Below are 17015 nucleotides of genomic sequence, written 5' to 3'. Positions count from 1 at the left end.
TCCGTGTTTTGTTTTTCCCCTACAGCTTATATTTGTTTTGTGTTTGGTTACACAAGCGCAGTCAGGAATGCTAACACCCAAGATCTTTGATGTGTTTGAGTTTGCTGGCAGCGATAGTGGATGCTGCATGTCTGAATGAAACATGAGTTAAAAAACAGTGAGAGAGCGAAGATGATGACTTTCATTTTTTCATTCATGTTTGACCGCCAGTGAGATATTCAATGGGGAAAACACTGGGAACAAGAGGGGGGATTTGAAACTGTTCCGGGCCTTTATCAGGATAGCCTGTAAGATCACCTTCTGACTGTTCCAAAGAAAAAGACAAATGTGACAGTTGGTATTTTAATCATACACTACTTACCAAAAGAATCATGCAGAATGCATAGTGAAAGCGCCCTCTAGTGGTGCACATGAACACATACTCCTAGAATTAAGTTTAATGTCATACAATGTTGTATAAGAACATAAATGGTCAGGTCATGGTTATGGCAGGTTATATTAACATTTCAGCCCTTAGGCATCTTAAACTAAGGTTTCATTATTGTACAAATCAGGGATGAGACCAAAATCTGTCTTTGAATGGCTATAGTGGTGCCTGCTGGGAATCACCAGAAAGGAGATGCTCTGATAGCGTCTCCTCAAGATCCATCCCAAATTCCTGAGGAAATGAAGTGTCATGCATTTCCTGCGTGACTGTGTGTTTGGAATGTATGTTGTATTTTTATGCATGTGCAAGTGGACAAGTGAAAAATTGTTAAATCATGTCCACACAGGTCAAAACGGTCAGCATTTTGAAGGAATGCTGTCTCAGAAATACGTCTCAAGCAGCCTAATGACTTTCTAAAATTAGAAGTACTTAAGGATTTATAGTATGTAGTCCATAGTGCAGACAATGTCTGACTGGCTTTTACAATGTGTGCCCACAGTGGTCCAAAGAATGGATAATGTAACAGAGGGTATGGAGAATTATGGAGGGAAGATCATGGCTGTAGAGACAGACCTCAAGAAACTTGGTAAGTCCAGACCTGAGAGGTTGCAATATAGAAATCACATTATATATATACAGTGCCTTGCGAGAGTATTCATTTTTTTCACGTTTTGTTATGTTGCTGCCTTATGTTAAACTACTTAAATATACTTTTTTCCCCACATCAATACTCCATACACCATATTGACAAAGCAAAAACAGAATTGTCACAACTTCATAAATTAATTACAAATAAAAAAACTGAAATAATTGCATTGCATAAGTATTCATACCCTTAACTAAATATTTAGCTGAAGCACCTTAACATTCTCTAGTCTTTTTTTTTTGATGCGACAATCTTTGCTCATTAGCATTTGGCAATTATCTGCCATTCTTCACCTCACCCCTTCACCTTTCAAGCTCTGTCAGGTTGGATGGGGGCAGATGCACATTTTCAGGCTTCTCCAGAAATATTTGATTGGGTTCGAGCTCAGGCTCTGTCTGGGCCACTCAAGGACATTCACAGAGTTGTCAATAAGTCACTCTTGCTGTGTGCTTAGGGTCATTGTCCTGTTGGAAGGTAAACCTTCTGCCCAGTCTGAGGTTCTGAATGCTCTGGACTGGGTTTTCATTAAGGCTATCTCAATATTTTGGTGCATTGAGCTTTTCTTCTACTCTGATAAGTCCCTCTGTCCCTGCCGCTGAAAAACAGCCCCACAGCATGAGGCTGCTACCAGCACACTTAACTTTTGGGATGGTACTCTGCAGGTGATGAGCAGAGTTGGTTTCCTTCAAACATGATGCTTGGAATTGAGGTTCATCAGACCAGAGAATATTATTTCTCACAGTCTGAGGGTCCTTTAGTTGCTTTTTTGCAAATTCTAAGTGTGTTTTTATGTGTCTTCACTGAGGAGAGGATTGAGTCTTGCTGTAGATTTCTCCTATCTCCACATATGATCATGGTGCTCAACTAGAGTGACCATCAGGTTCTTGGTCACCACACCAACCAAAGCCCTTCTCCATCAGTTGCTCAGTTTGGCCAGGAGGTCAGCTCTAGAAAGAGTCCTGGTTGTTTCAAACATCTTCCATTAAGGATAACAGAGACTACATGCTTCTGTGAACCTTCAATGAAGCAAACATTTTTTCCTGAACTCCTCCCCAGATGTGTGGCTTGACGCAAACCTGTTTCTGAGCTCTACAGGCAGTTCTTTTGACCTCAGGGCTTGGTTTTTGCTCTGATATGCATTATCAGCTGTTAGATCTTTTATTAAGATGTGTGTGCCTTTCCAGATCATATCCATTCAATTAAATTTTCCACAGGTTAACTTCACTCGAAGTGTAGTGCCATCTACAAGCAATATGAATGCTCCTGAGCTAAATTTCAACTGTCCCAGATATGAATACTTACGCAATGGAATTATTTAAGTTTTTTTATTTTTAATAAATTTGCGAAGATGTTAAAAACCTGTTTTTCCCCCTACCATTATGGTGTATGGAGTATAGATTGATGTGGAAAAACAGTAATTTAAAGCAGTTTAGCATAAGGCAGCAATATAATAAAATGTGAAAAAAATGAAGGGGTATGAATACTTTCGCAAGGCACCGTATATATGTATATATGAAGAGTTTATTTGCAAAAACAGATAACTCTGTGTTTTAAAATGGTCAAAAATCATGTTTTTTATTATGTTATCATGTTTTTATTGTGTTTTATTGTGAAGAGTTTACATGGCCTTAAATGTAAACAATTTAACTGAAGACGTTTTAAGGACCCGCGGAAACCCTAATAAGAACATAGTCCAGTGCAAACATTTCTGTCATGCATTTGGCAAAAAGCTTTTGTTGACTATGAATTTCACCTTTGAAATTTGAGGCAAGTGCAACTCCGGCATCCCCGTTGTTTGTGAGCAGTGGTGTGATGGCGATTTAAATAAAATACAGATTTCCAAACAATCCAAACATATGGGTATCCCCTTGAACTTGGTAAAAAGATCATCTGTTTACCATCTTGATTTGAAAATACTGTTTTCATGGTCAGTTTTTCATTTATTATTTGCTAATGTTAGTGAATGTTTACATTAGAGTGCATGTCCCACTACGCTGAAATTAATAGGGGAGCGGCTGGAAACTAGCGACCTCTCCTGGTTGGAGATATTATTAACATCATAAACTGAAAGCAATCTTTTCGTGACTTGCTTTTCAAATGTTTTAAAATTGATCATCTGAGTCTAATATAATCCAGCATATTGTCCTTACACCAATAATTTTGTGTACTAAAAGACACCCATGCATATATATGTATGTGTTTGTTTGTTTGTTTTTATTTGTTTTTTGCATGTTTTTAATTTCTGAAGTACAATTAATTTAGATATTTTGTCCAAAAGGATGGTAATGATACAACTCCCCTAATATCATAATGAAGAAAAAAGTTCATAAACTATTAACTAAGATTATTAGCTTCAATAACAGAGTGAAATTGTTGAAAATAAAACCTTTTTTTTTCATTTTTCATTCATTTTTAACAAAACTGTTTTGCTGTTTATATTTGAAAAACTGTTATCTGGAAAAGTCATATTGTTGGGCCATATAAGACACTTTTTAGTAAAGGTAGTACAATACCAGGTGTGACTTTCCAAAAACTTAATGATTATGAATTAATAATAGAATTAATAATAATTTTTATTATTTATATATGATAATGATAATAATATATATGTATATACACAAATGTATTGTTTTGGGTTGAAATGATTGGTGTAAGGACAATGTGTTAGAACTTTTTACTTAATGATTGCAAGTCATCAAATATGAGCCATTAAATATTAAATTAAATTAATCATTAAATATTTATAATGGTCTTATACATCACTGACTAAATTAATATTATTTTTTATTTTTTTGGCTTAATAAACTTCTAAATTTGATGTGCAGATGATCAAACGGGAGAGAAGTCAGAAAATGCCACCAGTGAACTCCTGTCATTCAAGATGGAAATTCAGACGTTGCAGAAGCAGCTCAGTGACGTTGCTGTGAAGGCTTCTAACAACAGAGCTGTTCTCAATGAGCTACAGCTAGCCGGCGAGGACATGCAGAGCGGACATCACTCACTGCGAGATCTGTTGGAGAGCAATGCCAATGTCATTAGCAAAGTAAACCGCACCTTAAACTCATACAGCGGCTTGATTGACGGACTAAAGACAGACACGTCTCGGCTCCAGATGGACCTTCAGGTGCAGACGAGCGAAAAGGGCCGAAACACCCACAGCATCAGCACTCTGAACTTCACCCAGACCCAGCAGAGGAACCTCATCAGCTCTATCCAGAGGTCGGTGGAGGACACTAGCCAGGCTGTCCAGAAGCTTAAGAATGACTATCAGAGCCTTCAGCAGGTGGCTAGGCAGACCAAAGTGGATGCTGACTGGCTGAGGGAGAAGGTCCAGAACCTTCAGGCCTTAGCTGCTAACAATTCTGTGCTGACTCGCTCTAACAGTGATGCTCTGGAGGACGTGACCTCTCAGCTGAACTCAGTCTCAGAGCAGGTCCAGAATGCCTCGGGCATCGCCGACAGCCACGAACAGAGCATCCGCGAGCTCATGGACCAGCAGCGAGACCACGACAATTCAACCTCCTTGAAGTTTGATGCACTAGAGGCACATCTTGACCGCAACGAGGCGGAAATGGACCGCATAACGGGGAATGTAAGCTTCACCACGCAGCTACTCGGAGTGATCAGCGTGGATCTGAATGGTCTTCGCACCTGCTCCGAGACAGTGGCCCAGCATTCGGACCTGCTACTGGGGCTGAACAGCAGTGTGGCAGAAACCAGAGCCGACAACACAGAGCTCAAAACCCAACAGGAAGAACTGGCCGCTAGGCTCGACAAAGAGGTCAGCAGCCTCTCCATAATCATGGAGGAAATGAAACTGGTCGACAGCAAACACTCGCAGCTCATCACGAATTTCACTATCCTTCAGGGTAAGATCTGAGGCTAGGCCTCTATTTATTTAAATATAAACACTTGTTTTAAAAAGATTTTGTTATAGGCCTATATATAGTTTAATCATTCCTATTTTGTATTTTAAATCATATTTATATTAAGTAGTGTTATTTTTTAAATTATTTATATACTATTATAGTTTTATCTTTTATTTTTAATATTTTCAGTTTTCATTTTTAGTTTAGTTTTTAGTCATATTGTTCTGTGCTTTTGACATTTTAAAATATAAAATGAAAAATATAAATATATTCTATTTTGATTTTAGTTTTTATTTATTTCCAGTTAGTAATTTTATTCTTTCACCTTAAACTTAACTTTTTCACCTAAAACCTTAACTTTTTCAATTAGTTACCAAGGCAACATTTTTATTTTTTGTTTAGTTTGCATTTTTCATTTAATATTTATATTTCACCTTTAATTAAATTATCATTTAATAATTGGATAATAATAATAGTAATAATAACATTATTATTATTACACAATATATTACAGTATAGAACACATGATAGAATGCCACAGTGACTGCCCACGTTTCGAAAAATAAACAATAACAAATGATTTACTATGGTTAACAAATGAATTTTTTACTAAAATCATCAAAAATGTATAAAACTGTACAGAATTTTTTGTAGTACAAATTTTGTGGAACTACAGTACAGATTTGATGTGTAGACTAATGCGCAGTTATGGTGACTATATACTGTATATATAGCCTAGATAAATTATTCCAAAAGATAGATAGATAGATTTATTTATTTTAAAAACATTTTATTTTTAAATTATGATATTTTGAGCTATAATTTGCAACCAAAACATGGCTGTGTGTGTGGTCATGTGGGGTGCCATCAGGCTGAATCGATGAGTGATCTCTTTAAAAATTTTAAAATGTAAACACTTTGTACATATCAACATTTCTGAATATACCCTAATAACTAATTTCACTACCAGAATGTTGTGGTTTTAGAAGAGTGGAAGTTAATTTCGTTGTTTCATAATTTCAGGTCCTCCAGGTCCAAGAGGTCCTCGGGGAGACAAAGGGTCCCAGGGGCCACCTGGCAAAGCTGGCCAGAAAGGTGAAAATGGTGAAAAGGGAGCACCTGGTGTTGCTGGGCCTAAAGGAGAAAGGGGTCCAGCAGGGCTTTCTGGTGTACCAGGAATGAAAGGGCCACCCGGATCAAGAGGAAGCCCTGGGCCAAAAGGTTCACGAGGATCTGGGGGCAGGGCGGGGCCTTCGGGAGAGAAAGGTGACCCTGGTATACCTGGGCTGCCTGGAAGAGATGGTCAGCCAGGTCCTCAAGGACCACAAGGGCCGCAAGGACTCAGAGGGCCAGCTGGACCAGCTGGGCCTGCAGGACTGGATGGACCCCGTGGGCCCGTTGGCCCCATTGGCCCACCTGGACCTCCTGGATTACCAGGACTTCCTGCACCAGTAGTTGTGTCCCCGGTAGATCCACAAGGCTTTGTCAACCGCCAGGTAGCGCCACCCCCTACAAGTACACCAGGTACTAGCTTTTCTTATACTCACTGTTCACATTCACCAGTGGGTCTCAAACTTTTTATAGTTGCGTACCCCGCCAGGTATTTAATGTCCTTTTGCGTACCCCCGCTCTCACACTAGTCACAAAGTATTTTAAAAACATGCACATGTAATATACCTTTGTAAAATAACTCCCTTTTATCAACCACATCATTAGTATGCAACCTATCGTATATTTTTAAATAAATTACATTTTAATGAGATGGGTGTGCTTGATATTTGCATAACTCTGCAATGTTTAGCTGTATCGGAGAGAGTCTGAGTCGTTCTCTGTGAAAGTCTGTGTCGATATTGTTCTTTATGCCAATAAGTGCTGAGAACACAAAGGTACGTTGTCGCGAAGGGCATCAAAGTCTTTACAGCGTGAGTTGAACTAAGGGTAAAAATCTTTGGGAGGTAGCTGCCACAAAACCGGCCACCCGGAGGCAGCTCCCAATCCGATAGATGTGTGTGATAACAATGCAACCCGGGTCTCCTTCTACCTGTCTGGCACTTTACATAAAATATAACTCACAAACGCCACAAATGTACGCATTAACCACACAGTTTTTAACCTGCCTAAAGATCTCTCACTGCTGCCGGGCACTCCAACTGATGCACATGTCAAAATAAACAATGCAACCCTCCTCTCCTTCTACTCTTATTAGCCTACCTATTTGCCACCTTACCTTGAATATTTTTTCCTCTATTTTATTCTTTAATGGAGCGTCGCGCCTGCCTTAACATCTCTCACTTGTTTACATTCCGATTGATGCACGTGAGCAAACAGACAGTGCAATTCCACATTTATTTTTCTATTTGCCACCTTACCTTCTATTGCTTACCTTACCTTTATTCCTCTCTTTTAATCCGTAATGGAGCGCACGTCCCGTCATGCCTGCCACAGCATCTCTCGCTGTTAACCCTCCGATTGATGCAAGTGAACAAACAGAGGTGCATCTTTTGACGGCAAAATATGGCACTACCATTTTTTGTACACCAAAGGGGGCATGCTTTTATGTGTTTTGCCTGTGTGAACACATGTTCAGTTGAATGTAGTGGTCGACCGATATATTGCCAAGGCCGATATATCGGCCGATATTTGACATTTTTCAAATATCGGCATCGGCCATTAAGTTTTTCTGTTTGGCTAATGTGTTCAAGGCAGGACTTTTATTTTTGACTGCGCTGAGAATGCCAGCACCTGAGCACAGCACTCACATTCTCCCTCTTCATTGTTTGCTGTCACAGTTTAACAGTTCTTTGTAATAGGGATAGATGTCTGTCTAATAATCAGATAGAATGTTAAACAAAGGAACTAAAAGGTATACAAAAAAGTATTATAACAATTACTTTTATATGTGACCCTGGACCACAAAACCAGTCTTAAGTCGGTATATTTTTGGTATATTATATATTTGGTATATTATATATTTTTTGGGTTTATTTTATAGTGGGTATATCTTTAGCAATAGCCAAAAAAACATTGTATGGGTCAAAATTATCGATTTTTCTTTTATGCCAAAAATCATTAGGACGTTAAGTACAGATCATGCTCCATGAAGATATGTTGTAAATTTCCTACCGTAAATATATCAACATTTTATTTTTGATTAGTAATATGTATGGCTAAGAACTTCATTTGGACAACTTTAAAGGCGATTTTCTCAGTATTTTGATTTTTTTGCACCCTCAGATTCCAGATTTTCAAATAGTTGTATCTCGGACAAATATTGTCCTATCATAACAAACCATACATCAATGGAAAACTTATTTATGCAGCTTTCAGATGACATATAAACCTCAATTAAAAAAAATTAACCTTATGATTATTAGTAATAGAAATGCAAGCATAATACTTTCTCGTTTACCATCAGCATTCAGCAAATACGCATTAATATCATTTAAACAGATCTTTGAATGTCTAATAAACATTTAATTTTACAAACCTTGCAGACTAGTCGGATCCAGCTGTAAGATCTTATGAGGTGTGCATTTGTATCCTGCATGATCGCGTGTTCTCTACTTGACGGTCAGTCCATGCGAATTAAATGCTGACAGGAGGAGAGTTGGTTACAGTGTTTACTTCCTTTTTATTTATATATATTAAAATATTTCTTTATTTGTGAAAAAATACTGTAATAGGATAAGAGAATCCTAGTTGTCATCTAACTAGTTATTTAAGAGTGAGATATAATTAAATTAAAGGTACATTTCAGTATTTTGTTCTAGTACCCCCTCTGTCACTTCAAACCCGTTTGAGAACCACTGACGTACACTTAACACAGGCCATTTATAGATATTAGAGTTTATACAGAAGAAATCATTTGGTTTTTATTTAATATGGATGTTTTTTTTATGTATCAAATGAAGACCTCAGGATATTTAAGATCAGTTCATACTTTGAGGTGCATTTTGTTAATTTATATAAAAGTTGAAAGATGCCAAAATTCCACAAACCACAATTTAATATGTAACTAATGTAAGTGTTACTTTTTAAAAAATATATTTATTGTATAGGGGCAGTACAAAAATATGATTTCAGCACAAAACTAAAAAAGATGCATTGCACATAGTGATTATAACACACAGTTTTCATCGTCATTCCAATTTCCTTAAAACTTGAATATTTGAATTGTAATAAAACATTATCTTTCTCATAAGTGCTACTTTTAAGCACAAGTGAAGGTCTGATAATATTTTTAATGTTTTCTTTTTTTTTATTGTAGGGTGCCCACCTCAGTGGAAGAGCTTCAGAGACAAATGTTACTACTTCTCATCAGAGAGTCTGAACTTTGATGAAACGAAGGAAAGATGCAGCAACAAGAGTTCAACTATGCTGATTATCAATGATGAAGACGAGCAGGTAAATCCTGGATACTATTCTCAAATATGGAATGCGTCTTAAATAAACAGAATTAACTATATTAAAACATCTTACAGTGTGTCTTCACCGATAGCCTTGTGGGCAGCTTGCAGTGTTAGAACTCTTGAGTTTTAAACCTAACATTACGCTATAAATGTTACACAATGCCTACTTTATTATCTATCACAGCTATGGATAAAGAGGCAGATTTCTGGAAAGGGCTACTTTTGGCTGGGCCTCACTGACAGCGCTGATGAAAGCATCTGGAGATGGGTGGACGGGAGCCTGCCCAACTATACGTGAGTGAATAACTGAAATAAAATACATTAATAAAATTATTGTTACTCCGCTGTGTATATAATGCATATCCAGTGTATAACATTTGTTGCATTATCTTGAGGATCCTCAGTAATATAACGAGGAGATGGCAGTGTGAGGAAACATTCCCCATTAGTCTTGTCTGGTTTTAATTGAAAGGAAATGGAAGCCTGGACAGCCTGATAACTGGAGCCATGGTCACGAGGCTGGAGAGGACTGTGCAGGGTTAATACACGAGGCCAGTTGGAACGACTTTTTCTGCACAGAACGCATTGGTTTCATTTGTGAACGAACGAATGAATGTAAGTTACAATTCTGGTTTCTTGCATACATTTTTAGCTTCTTTTGGTTGAAAAGAGTTATCTGCTTGCTGTGCTTGAGTTCATTCTTTTCTCCATTATTCACAGCCAAAGTACCAGTTTTATAGCACCTGTTGTGAATGAACAGAGAATATTGGATAAGACAATCACAGAGACAGTTCAGAAGACTTCTGTCACAGTATCCTCTCATAAAGCACGAACGATCGCTTTGCCCAGAGAGCCACATGTGTGACGGACACAAAAGTAAATGTCATCGACAATCACGAACGATTCAAGACTGCAAACTATACAATACACTGATCACCAGTCACGTTAATGTTTAGATAAGTGAAAACGCTGTAATGTATTGTAATCATGTGATTGTAAATACCTGTTTTACCTGTGTCATTAACAAAGCTGATGCCACATTATTCCAGTGCAATACAATGAAGCTTTGTAGCTGCTTTAATTAAAATAAAGCTTTTAACAGCCAACCGTAAAGCTACAATTAATATGTTGATATGTTTTAATGACTATAATCCAAAATTTGTTTTACATCTTGGACATCATTAATGTGATTTTATGAATAAATCTTTAAAGTTTTGAATTTTTCAAATATTTGATTATGCAGTAGCTATGTATAAAATAGTTGTGTATTTGAATACATGTACATGTATGTAGTTATCATCAAAGACCATGTTTTTATCTGAAATAAAATATAGTTGGTATTTTTCAATATGCTTTGTTGAAATCCTTTTGATTAATGTTTCATTGTGGAATGTCCTACATGTAACACAATAATGCTGCTTTAATTAGAATGACTTGCCAGTATGTATTTGTCTGTTGATTGGCTTTTGCAACTATATACAGTACTTGTCAAAAATACTGTATATGCATTATGATACATTATGATTCCAAAATTTGTTTTACATCTTGGACATCATTAATGTGATTTTATGAATAAATCTTTAAAGTTTTGAATTTTTCAAATATTTGATTATGCAGTAGCTATGTATAAAATAGTTGTGTATTTGAATACATGTACATGTATGTAGTTATCATCAAAGACCATGTTTTTATCTGAAATAAAATATAGTTGGTATTTTTCAATATGCTTTGTTGAAATCCTTTTGATTAATGTTTCATTGTGGAATGTCCTACATGTAACACAATAATGCTGCTTTAATTAGAATGACTTGCCAGTATGTATTTGTCTGTTGATTGGCTTTTGTAACTATATACAGTACTTGTCAAAAATACTGTATATGCATTATGATACATTATGATTTTTTTTTAAATGTTTAAAAAAGTTTCTTATGCTCACCAAGGCTGCATTTATTTGATCAAAAATACAGTAAAAACAGCAATGTTATGAAATATTTTTACAATTTGAAATAACTGCTTTCTATTTGAATTTATTTTTAAATGTAATTTATTCTTTTGATGCTTTAGAAATCTTTCTAATATGCTGATTTGGTGCTCAAATAAATTACATTTATTTATAAACATTATTATTTTGTTATTATTACAGGAATAAATAACATTGAAAAATATTTTAAATATAATATTATGAATGTATTAGAAATATACAATATATTTAAAATATACTATAATTATATCTTACTATAAATATACTATATATTAAAATAAGAAAATAGTATTTTAAATTAATAATATTTCACAATATTTCTGTTTTAAGTTGTATTTTGGTCAAATAAGCCTTAGTGTAAAAATTTTATATTTGTAAATCAATTATAAAACATTTTAAAATAATTTACATCATATACATATTAAATATGTAGGCTATATATTTAAATTTTACATTTTATAATGTATGCCTGCCTAACTTTTATGGAAAATCCCCTCGTCAGGCAGGTCATTGTAATTGTGTGCTTACTTGTTTATTTACTTGTTCACCCAAAAAACAATGTCAAAATATGATGATTTCAGAATTGATGAATTATCCTCTTTTTTTTAACCAACATACAAAACCACTGCTAGAGAAAACACATTTGTCATTGCAATTTTTCCTCTTAAACTCTTATATAGCTCTTGACAACTGGTCTGCCCTATCATTAAATGTCACAATTTAATATTTTAACTAAGCGTCCAAAAAGAAAAAATAAATAAATGTTCACATCATCTCGTGACTGCTGAGTCAGATAGGGTCTACCATGTGATTGTCATATGATATATTAGCCTAGCTGTCTTTTCCCTAACCTTTACAAAGCCATCATTTATACTATCCGATTAACAGATTCCAGTGTCGAATAACATACATCTCGTTCACATCCCGCTCATATTTATTTGGATATGGCCAGCTGTTTGTGAGTTTTAACTGTGAGGTATGTGCACACTCCAGCAATAGCTCAGTTACCCAGAATGCACCGCAGTAGAGCTGCGAGTAAGTGACTGAGGAGGGGATCCCATCAGCAACACTAGCTGTAGTTTCTATTTTATTATGTTTATTAATTCACTTTTAACCAAGTGCTGACAGGGAGACGAACAAGAAGAGGATCGAGTTTAGATTAGATTGTGTATATCTCGGCCATGCCTCTCTTCACGTCAAATCCCTTTGATCAAGATGTTGGTAAGTTTGAGATGTCATGCAGTTAGCAGGCGAGCTAACGGGAGCTCATCTGTGTCCATTGTTGTTCATAGCAACCCACCGGCTTTTTGTTTCTTTTCGATATCACTATAACTATTTATGTGAATTTCGCAATGGCATACCATTGATTTAATAATTCCCATTAGTGGTTTTAACCCGAAACTTTTAACGTAGGCATTAATGACAACAGTTTCACAGCTAGAGAGCTTAACATATTATTAGCCTGATGGCTAGCCAAGTTTGTAGCTAAAGAAGCTGTGACTGACTGTTAGCGAGCGAAATCTCATTTTCTATATTTGTGTGGCACTGACAGTGCACTATTGAGTAAAACCAGACGCTTTGCAGTCCACTTCAGATGATTTGAGCCATCGCACTCTTAATGGTTTAATTCATCCTCGACCGGAGCTGACGGTTCACACGGTGACGCTGCAAATGTCCCCAGCTGCTCCTTTTATATATTATTAGCTGTGTTTGTTTTGCTGACTGATGTTATTCCAACTGCACGACGGTATACTTTATAATAGGCCTTTATTAAGATTACAGTGTTGTCTATATCATTATTGTATTATGAACCTGCTGATAACAGGCAACCAGCCTGTGCGGGGTGCTGTGTGTACATTAATGAGGAAAAAAAATTAACTTAAATGATTTTAGCAAATGGCTGCAATATAACAAAGAGTGAAAAAATTTAAGGGGGTCTGAATACTTTCCATACCCACTGTAAATGCACGCATTTTAGGAAGTGCGTGAAATTTAGCTTAAGGTTTAGTTTGAACATTTTTGAACATATGAGTTGATCTGAATATGTTCAGACGTTGCAGAAATCGGCAGTGACTGTTGGAGTGATGTACAGTAGCTACAGATGTCATTGTTTGAGCTGGTCTGATGGCATTGAAGAAATGTCTGTGTAGAATTAGTCTCCTAGCCGGTTTTGTTTATTATAAATGTTTTGTAGGGGTGTTTCTGTACTAGAACACTGCCAGTGTGTTTTTGTTTTGGCTGACCTCTGTCCTCTATTTGACAGCTTGCTAGATTGACAAACAGAATCTCACAACAAATGTAGGTCATTGGTGTTCTGTCATAAATTAACTTTTTTGTTGTGGGAAATATTTGCTGCCTGGGCTGGAATTGATTTTCATGGGGCTTTAAACAATTATGGCTGTTGATTGTAAATTTGAATGCACATCAAAGTAAAATAATTAAAGTTGCTGTAAATAGAGATTCATAAAAAAAAGATATTGTGGCATGATTAACATTCTGGTTGAATAAATTAACAGAGGTTTCTAAGCAAAGCCACATTCTTAAATGTAATGGAAACACATATCTGGCATATACACTACCATTCAAAAGTTTGGGGTCAGTAAGATTTTTTGTTTTTAATTAATACTTTTTATTCAGCAAGGATGAAGTAAATTGATTGAAAAATGACAGTAAAGACTTATAATGTTACAGATGATTTCTATTTCAAACATTCTTTTTGACTTTGTATCACAGTTCCCACAAAATATTAAAAATCCCTTTCATTATTGATAATAAGAAATGTTTCTTGAGCACAAAATTGAAATGTTTTTATTTAATTTTTTACTGTAATTTTGTTAAATACATAAATTCAGCCTTGATGATAATGAGAGACTTTCAAAACATGAAAAAAGTCTTACCTACCCTAAATTTTATAGATATATTCTAATTATAACCCTTTTTTATAACCCATTATTATTACCGTATAACCTGGGGCTTTTTTCATTAATTTGCAAATTAATGTTATGCCACTGAATCACAGGAATCAAAATCACAGGAAACGATTATCATTATGATGGATAAACATTTGAGTAACTATTCTTTTGCAGAGAAAGCAACAAGTGAGATGAACACAGCTGAGGACTGGGGCCTCATTTTGGACATTTGTGACAAGATTGGACAGTTTCGCACTGGGTTAGTGAATGAGCATTCTAGATTTTTTAAGAGTGTCTTTTAGATGAATGGGTGTTTAAAAGGTTAAACGTTATTGCTTGTCTTCTGAAGGCCTAAAGAATGTCTGCGATCTATAATGAGGAGAGTGAATCACAAGGATCCGCATGTTGCCATGCAAGCATTGACGGTAAGGCAAATGATTCTTAATGGTTCAATCTCAAGTATGCAAACATCAGAAGCCATTAATGAGCTATCGAGAATCAAATGAGTGTTTTCTCCTCCATAGCTACTAGGCGCGTGTGTGTCAAACTGTGGAAAAATATTCCATTTAGAGGTTTGCTCCAGGGAATTTGCTAGTGAAGTTAGCAACGTGCTAAATAAGGTATGTTTTTCATTTTGTCTGTAGAAAAATACTGCATGCTTCAATTGTTTAGTCCAGCAGTAAAAGATTGACGTTTTGTCTTTTTCTCTCAAGGGTCACCCAAAAGTGTGTGAGAAGCTGAAGGCTCTGATGGTGGAATGGGCTGAGGATTTCCGTAATGACCCCCAGCTCAGCCTCATATCGGCCATGATCAAGAACCTCAGAGAACAGGGCGTCATCTTCCCTGCCGTGGGCTCTCAGGTGAGCAGCCCAATCCAGCTCCCCACTGCACAGATCTGCCTGTTCACTGGATTCTCTAAAATGCTGTAGTTATTTATATAATAAGTATGTAGGGAATTAAATGTGTGTCAGGAGTGCAGTTTCAGTTTAAAGGCCAAATCTCAGACTTCAGCTCATAAAACATGAACAACATGATATTAAAGGAAATGTTTAAAAGAAAGCAATCTAACTGCCTCACGTTGAGTTCAAAAGTTTGGGGTCGGTAAGATTTCTTTTTAGTTTATTTCTTTTTTTTATAGTAGTGTGTCAGGAGTGCAGTTTCAGTTTAAAGGCCAAATCTCAGACTTCAGCTCATAAAACATGAACAACATGATATTAAAGGAAATGTTTAAAAGAAAGCAATCTAACTGCCTCACGTTGAGTTCAAAAGTTTGGGGTCGGTAAGATTTCTTTTTAGTTTATTTCTTTTTTTTATAGTAATAGTAAATAAAATTAATACTTATATATATATATATATATATGAGTGTGTGTGTGTAAAATTGTATCTGTATTTTTATTTTAAAATAAATAATGCTTATTTAAATATAATGCTCTCTCCCTCTATACATGTATATCATTTTATACATTTCTTAAATTACTAAATATCAATAATTATCAACAACCATATAGGCCAATTACAGATAATTTTTAATATATAATAAATGTGTGTATATATATATATATATATATATATATATATATATATATACACACACAGACACACATATATGGTTACAAGTATAACATAGTCAATAAAATATAGATTTTTATTAGTGCTGTCAAATGATTAATCGCATCCAAAATAAAAGTTGTTAACATGTGTGTGTACTATGTATATGTATTATGTATATATAAAGACACACATACAGCATATATAATGTTTTTACATGTGTATATATTCATATTCATATAAATGATATCATATATAAATATATTTAATATATAAACGTAACTATAAATATATACATGCATGTGTGTGTATTTATATATACACATAATAAATATACACCGTACACACACACATATTATGTAAACAAAAACTTTTATTTTGGATGCGATTAATCGTTTGACCGCACTAATTTTCATATATGGCTGATATTGATTTTTATATTTTTAACTATTATGATGGCCAATATAATAAATCATTAAACAGAGAAATCTATTCATTAAACAACAACAAAAACAACAAAAATTGGCTGATATTGACTGTTGATAATTGTTTTTTCATAAACTATTTGGTACTTTTGTCACCCAACAGAGAGAAAATAAAGTTTGAGTAATAAAATAAATACAGATTAACGAATTGTCATATCCCCAAATTCACACTTATGGTGATAACTTAAACCGCTAACATTGGCCAATACTGACACGGTCCCAAATATACCTGTTCTTCCAGCATCATGCGAACAGAGCGCTCTTTATCCAGCTGTTGTCGGAGTTCAATCATCTCGCGCCGAAGATCCTCCACCTTCTCCTCCTCCAGAATGTCTGGAGATCCAATCCCTTCATCCTTCTCCTCGGCGCGCCTCCTCTTCGGGGATGAGCCGCTGAACTCCTTCTGATGGGAGGAAGAGGAGAACATGAGACGACAGGAAAGAAACCGAGAGCACTGGAGATACAGAATATGCAGTGAAAAAAAGATGGGTATAAAGTAGTGCTGGGCGGTATACCGGTTCATACCGAATACCGGTGTTTATTTTTGTTATGATATGAATTTTTAAAATACCGCAATACCGGTGTATGTCGCTTAAACAACGTTCGGAACGCGACACTGTTTGAAAGAAGTCCCTTTTCACTGTTGCACTGTGGTGAGCGCACAGCTGTATGTGTTACTAAGCGTGAAAGTTCAGAAACTGAAGCTGTAGAACTAATAGAACATGATGACACAGAAGA

The 17015-nt window shown here is 35.6% G+C and overlaps 2 protein-coding genes across 3 annotated transcripts in view; both read left to right on the top strand.

Moving 5' to 3' along the window:
• colec12 (collectin sub-family member 12) overlaps nt 1-10642 on the top strand; it is a 34982-nt gene extending 24340 nt beyond the window's left edge. Inside the window, exons 4-10 of one of the 2 annotated variants that reach the window (XM_016270647.1) lie at nt 927-1013; nt 3899-4942; nt 5966-6466; nt 9210-9346; nt 9536-9645; nt 9824-9966; nt 10072-10641. In XM_016270647.1, the coding sequence (XP_016126133.1) occupies nt 927-1013; nt 3899-4942; nt 5966-6466; nt 9210-9346; nt 9536-9645; nt 9824-9966; nt 10072-10091 (2042 nt within the window). In that variant the 3' untranslated portion in view covers nt 10092-10641. Of the gene's footprint in view, nt 1-926; nt 1014-3898; nt 4943-5965; nt 6467-9209; nt 9347-9535; nt 9646-9823; nt 9967-10071 lie in introns of both variants that reach the window. The other variant, XM_016270658.1, reaches the window with a different exon arrangement.
• Nucleotides 10643-12323: 1681 nt separating this feature from the next.
• The window catches only part of LOC107584151 (signal transducing adaptor molecule (SH3 domain and ITAM motif) 1), a 12552-nt gene continuing 7860 nt past the window's right edge, over nt 12324-17015 (top strand). Inside the window, exons 1-5 of the mRNA XM_016270634.1 lie at nt 12324-12553; nt 14419-14503; nt 14594-14669; nt 14769-14864; nt 14958-15104. Coding sequence (XP_016126120.1) covers nt 12514-12553; nt 14419-14503; nt 14594-14669; nt 14769-14864; nt 14958-15104 — 444 coding nt within the window. The 5' untranslated portion in view covers nt 12324-12513. The remainder of the gene's footprint in view (nt 12554-14418; nt 14504-14593; nt 14670-14768; nt 14865-14957; nt 15105-17015) is intronic.

This window comes from Sinocyclocheilus grahami, unplaced genomic scaffold, assembly GCF_001515645.1.
Source record: "Sinocyclocheilus grahami isolate Dianchi unplaced genomic scaffold, SAMN03320097.WGS_v1.1 scaffold5.1, whole genome shotgun sequence".
Lineage (NCBI taxonomy): Eukaryota > Metazoa > Chordata > Actinopteri > Cypriniformes > Cyprinidae > Sinocyclocheilus > Sinocyclocheilus grahami.
This window is presented reverse-complemented; position numbering and strand designations above follow the sequence as displayed.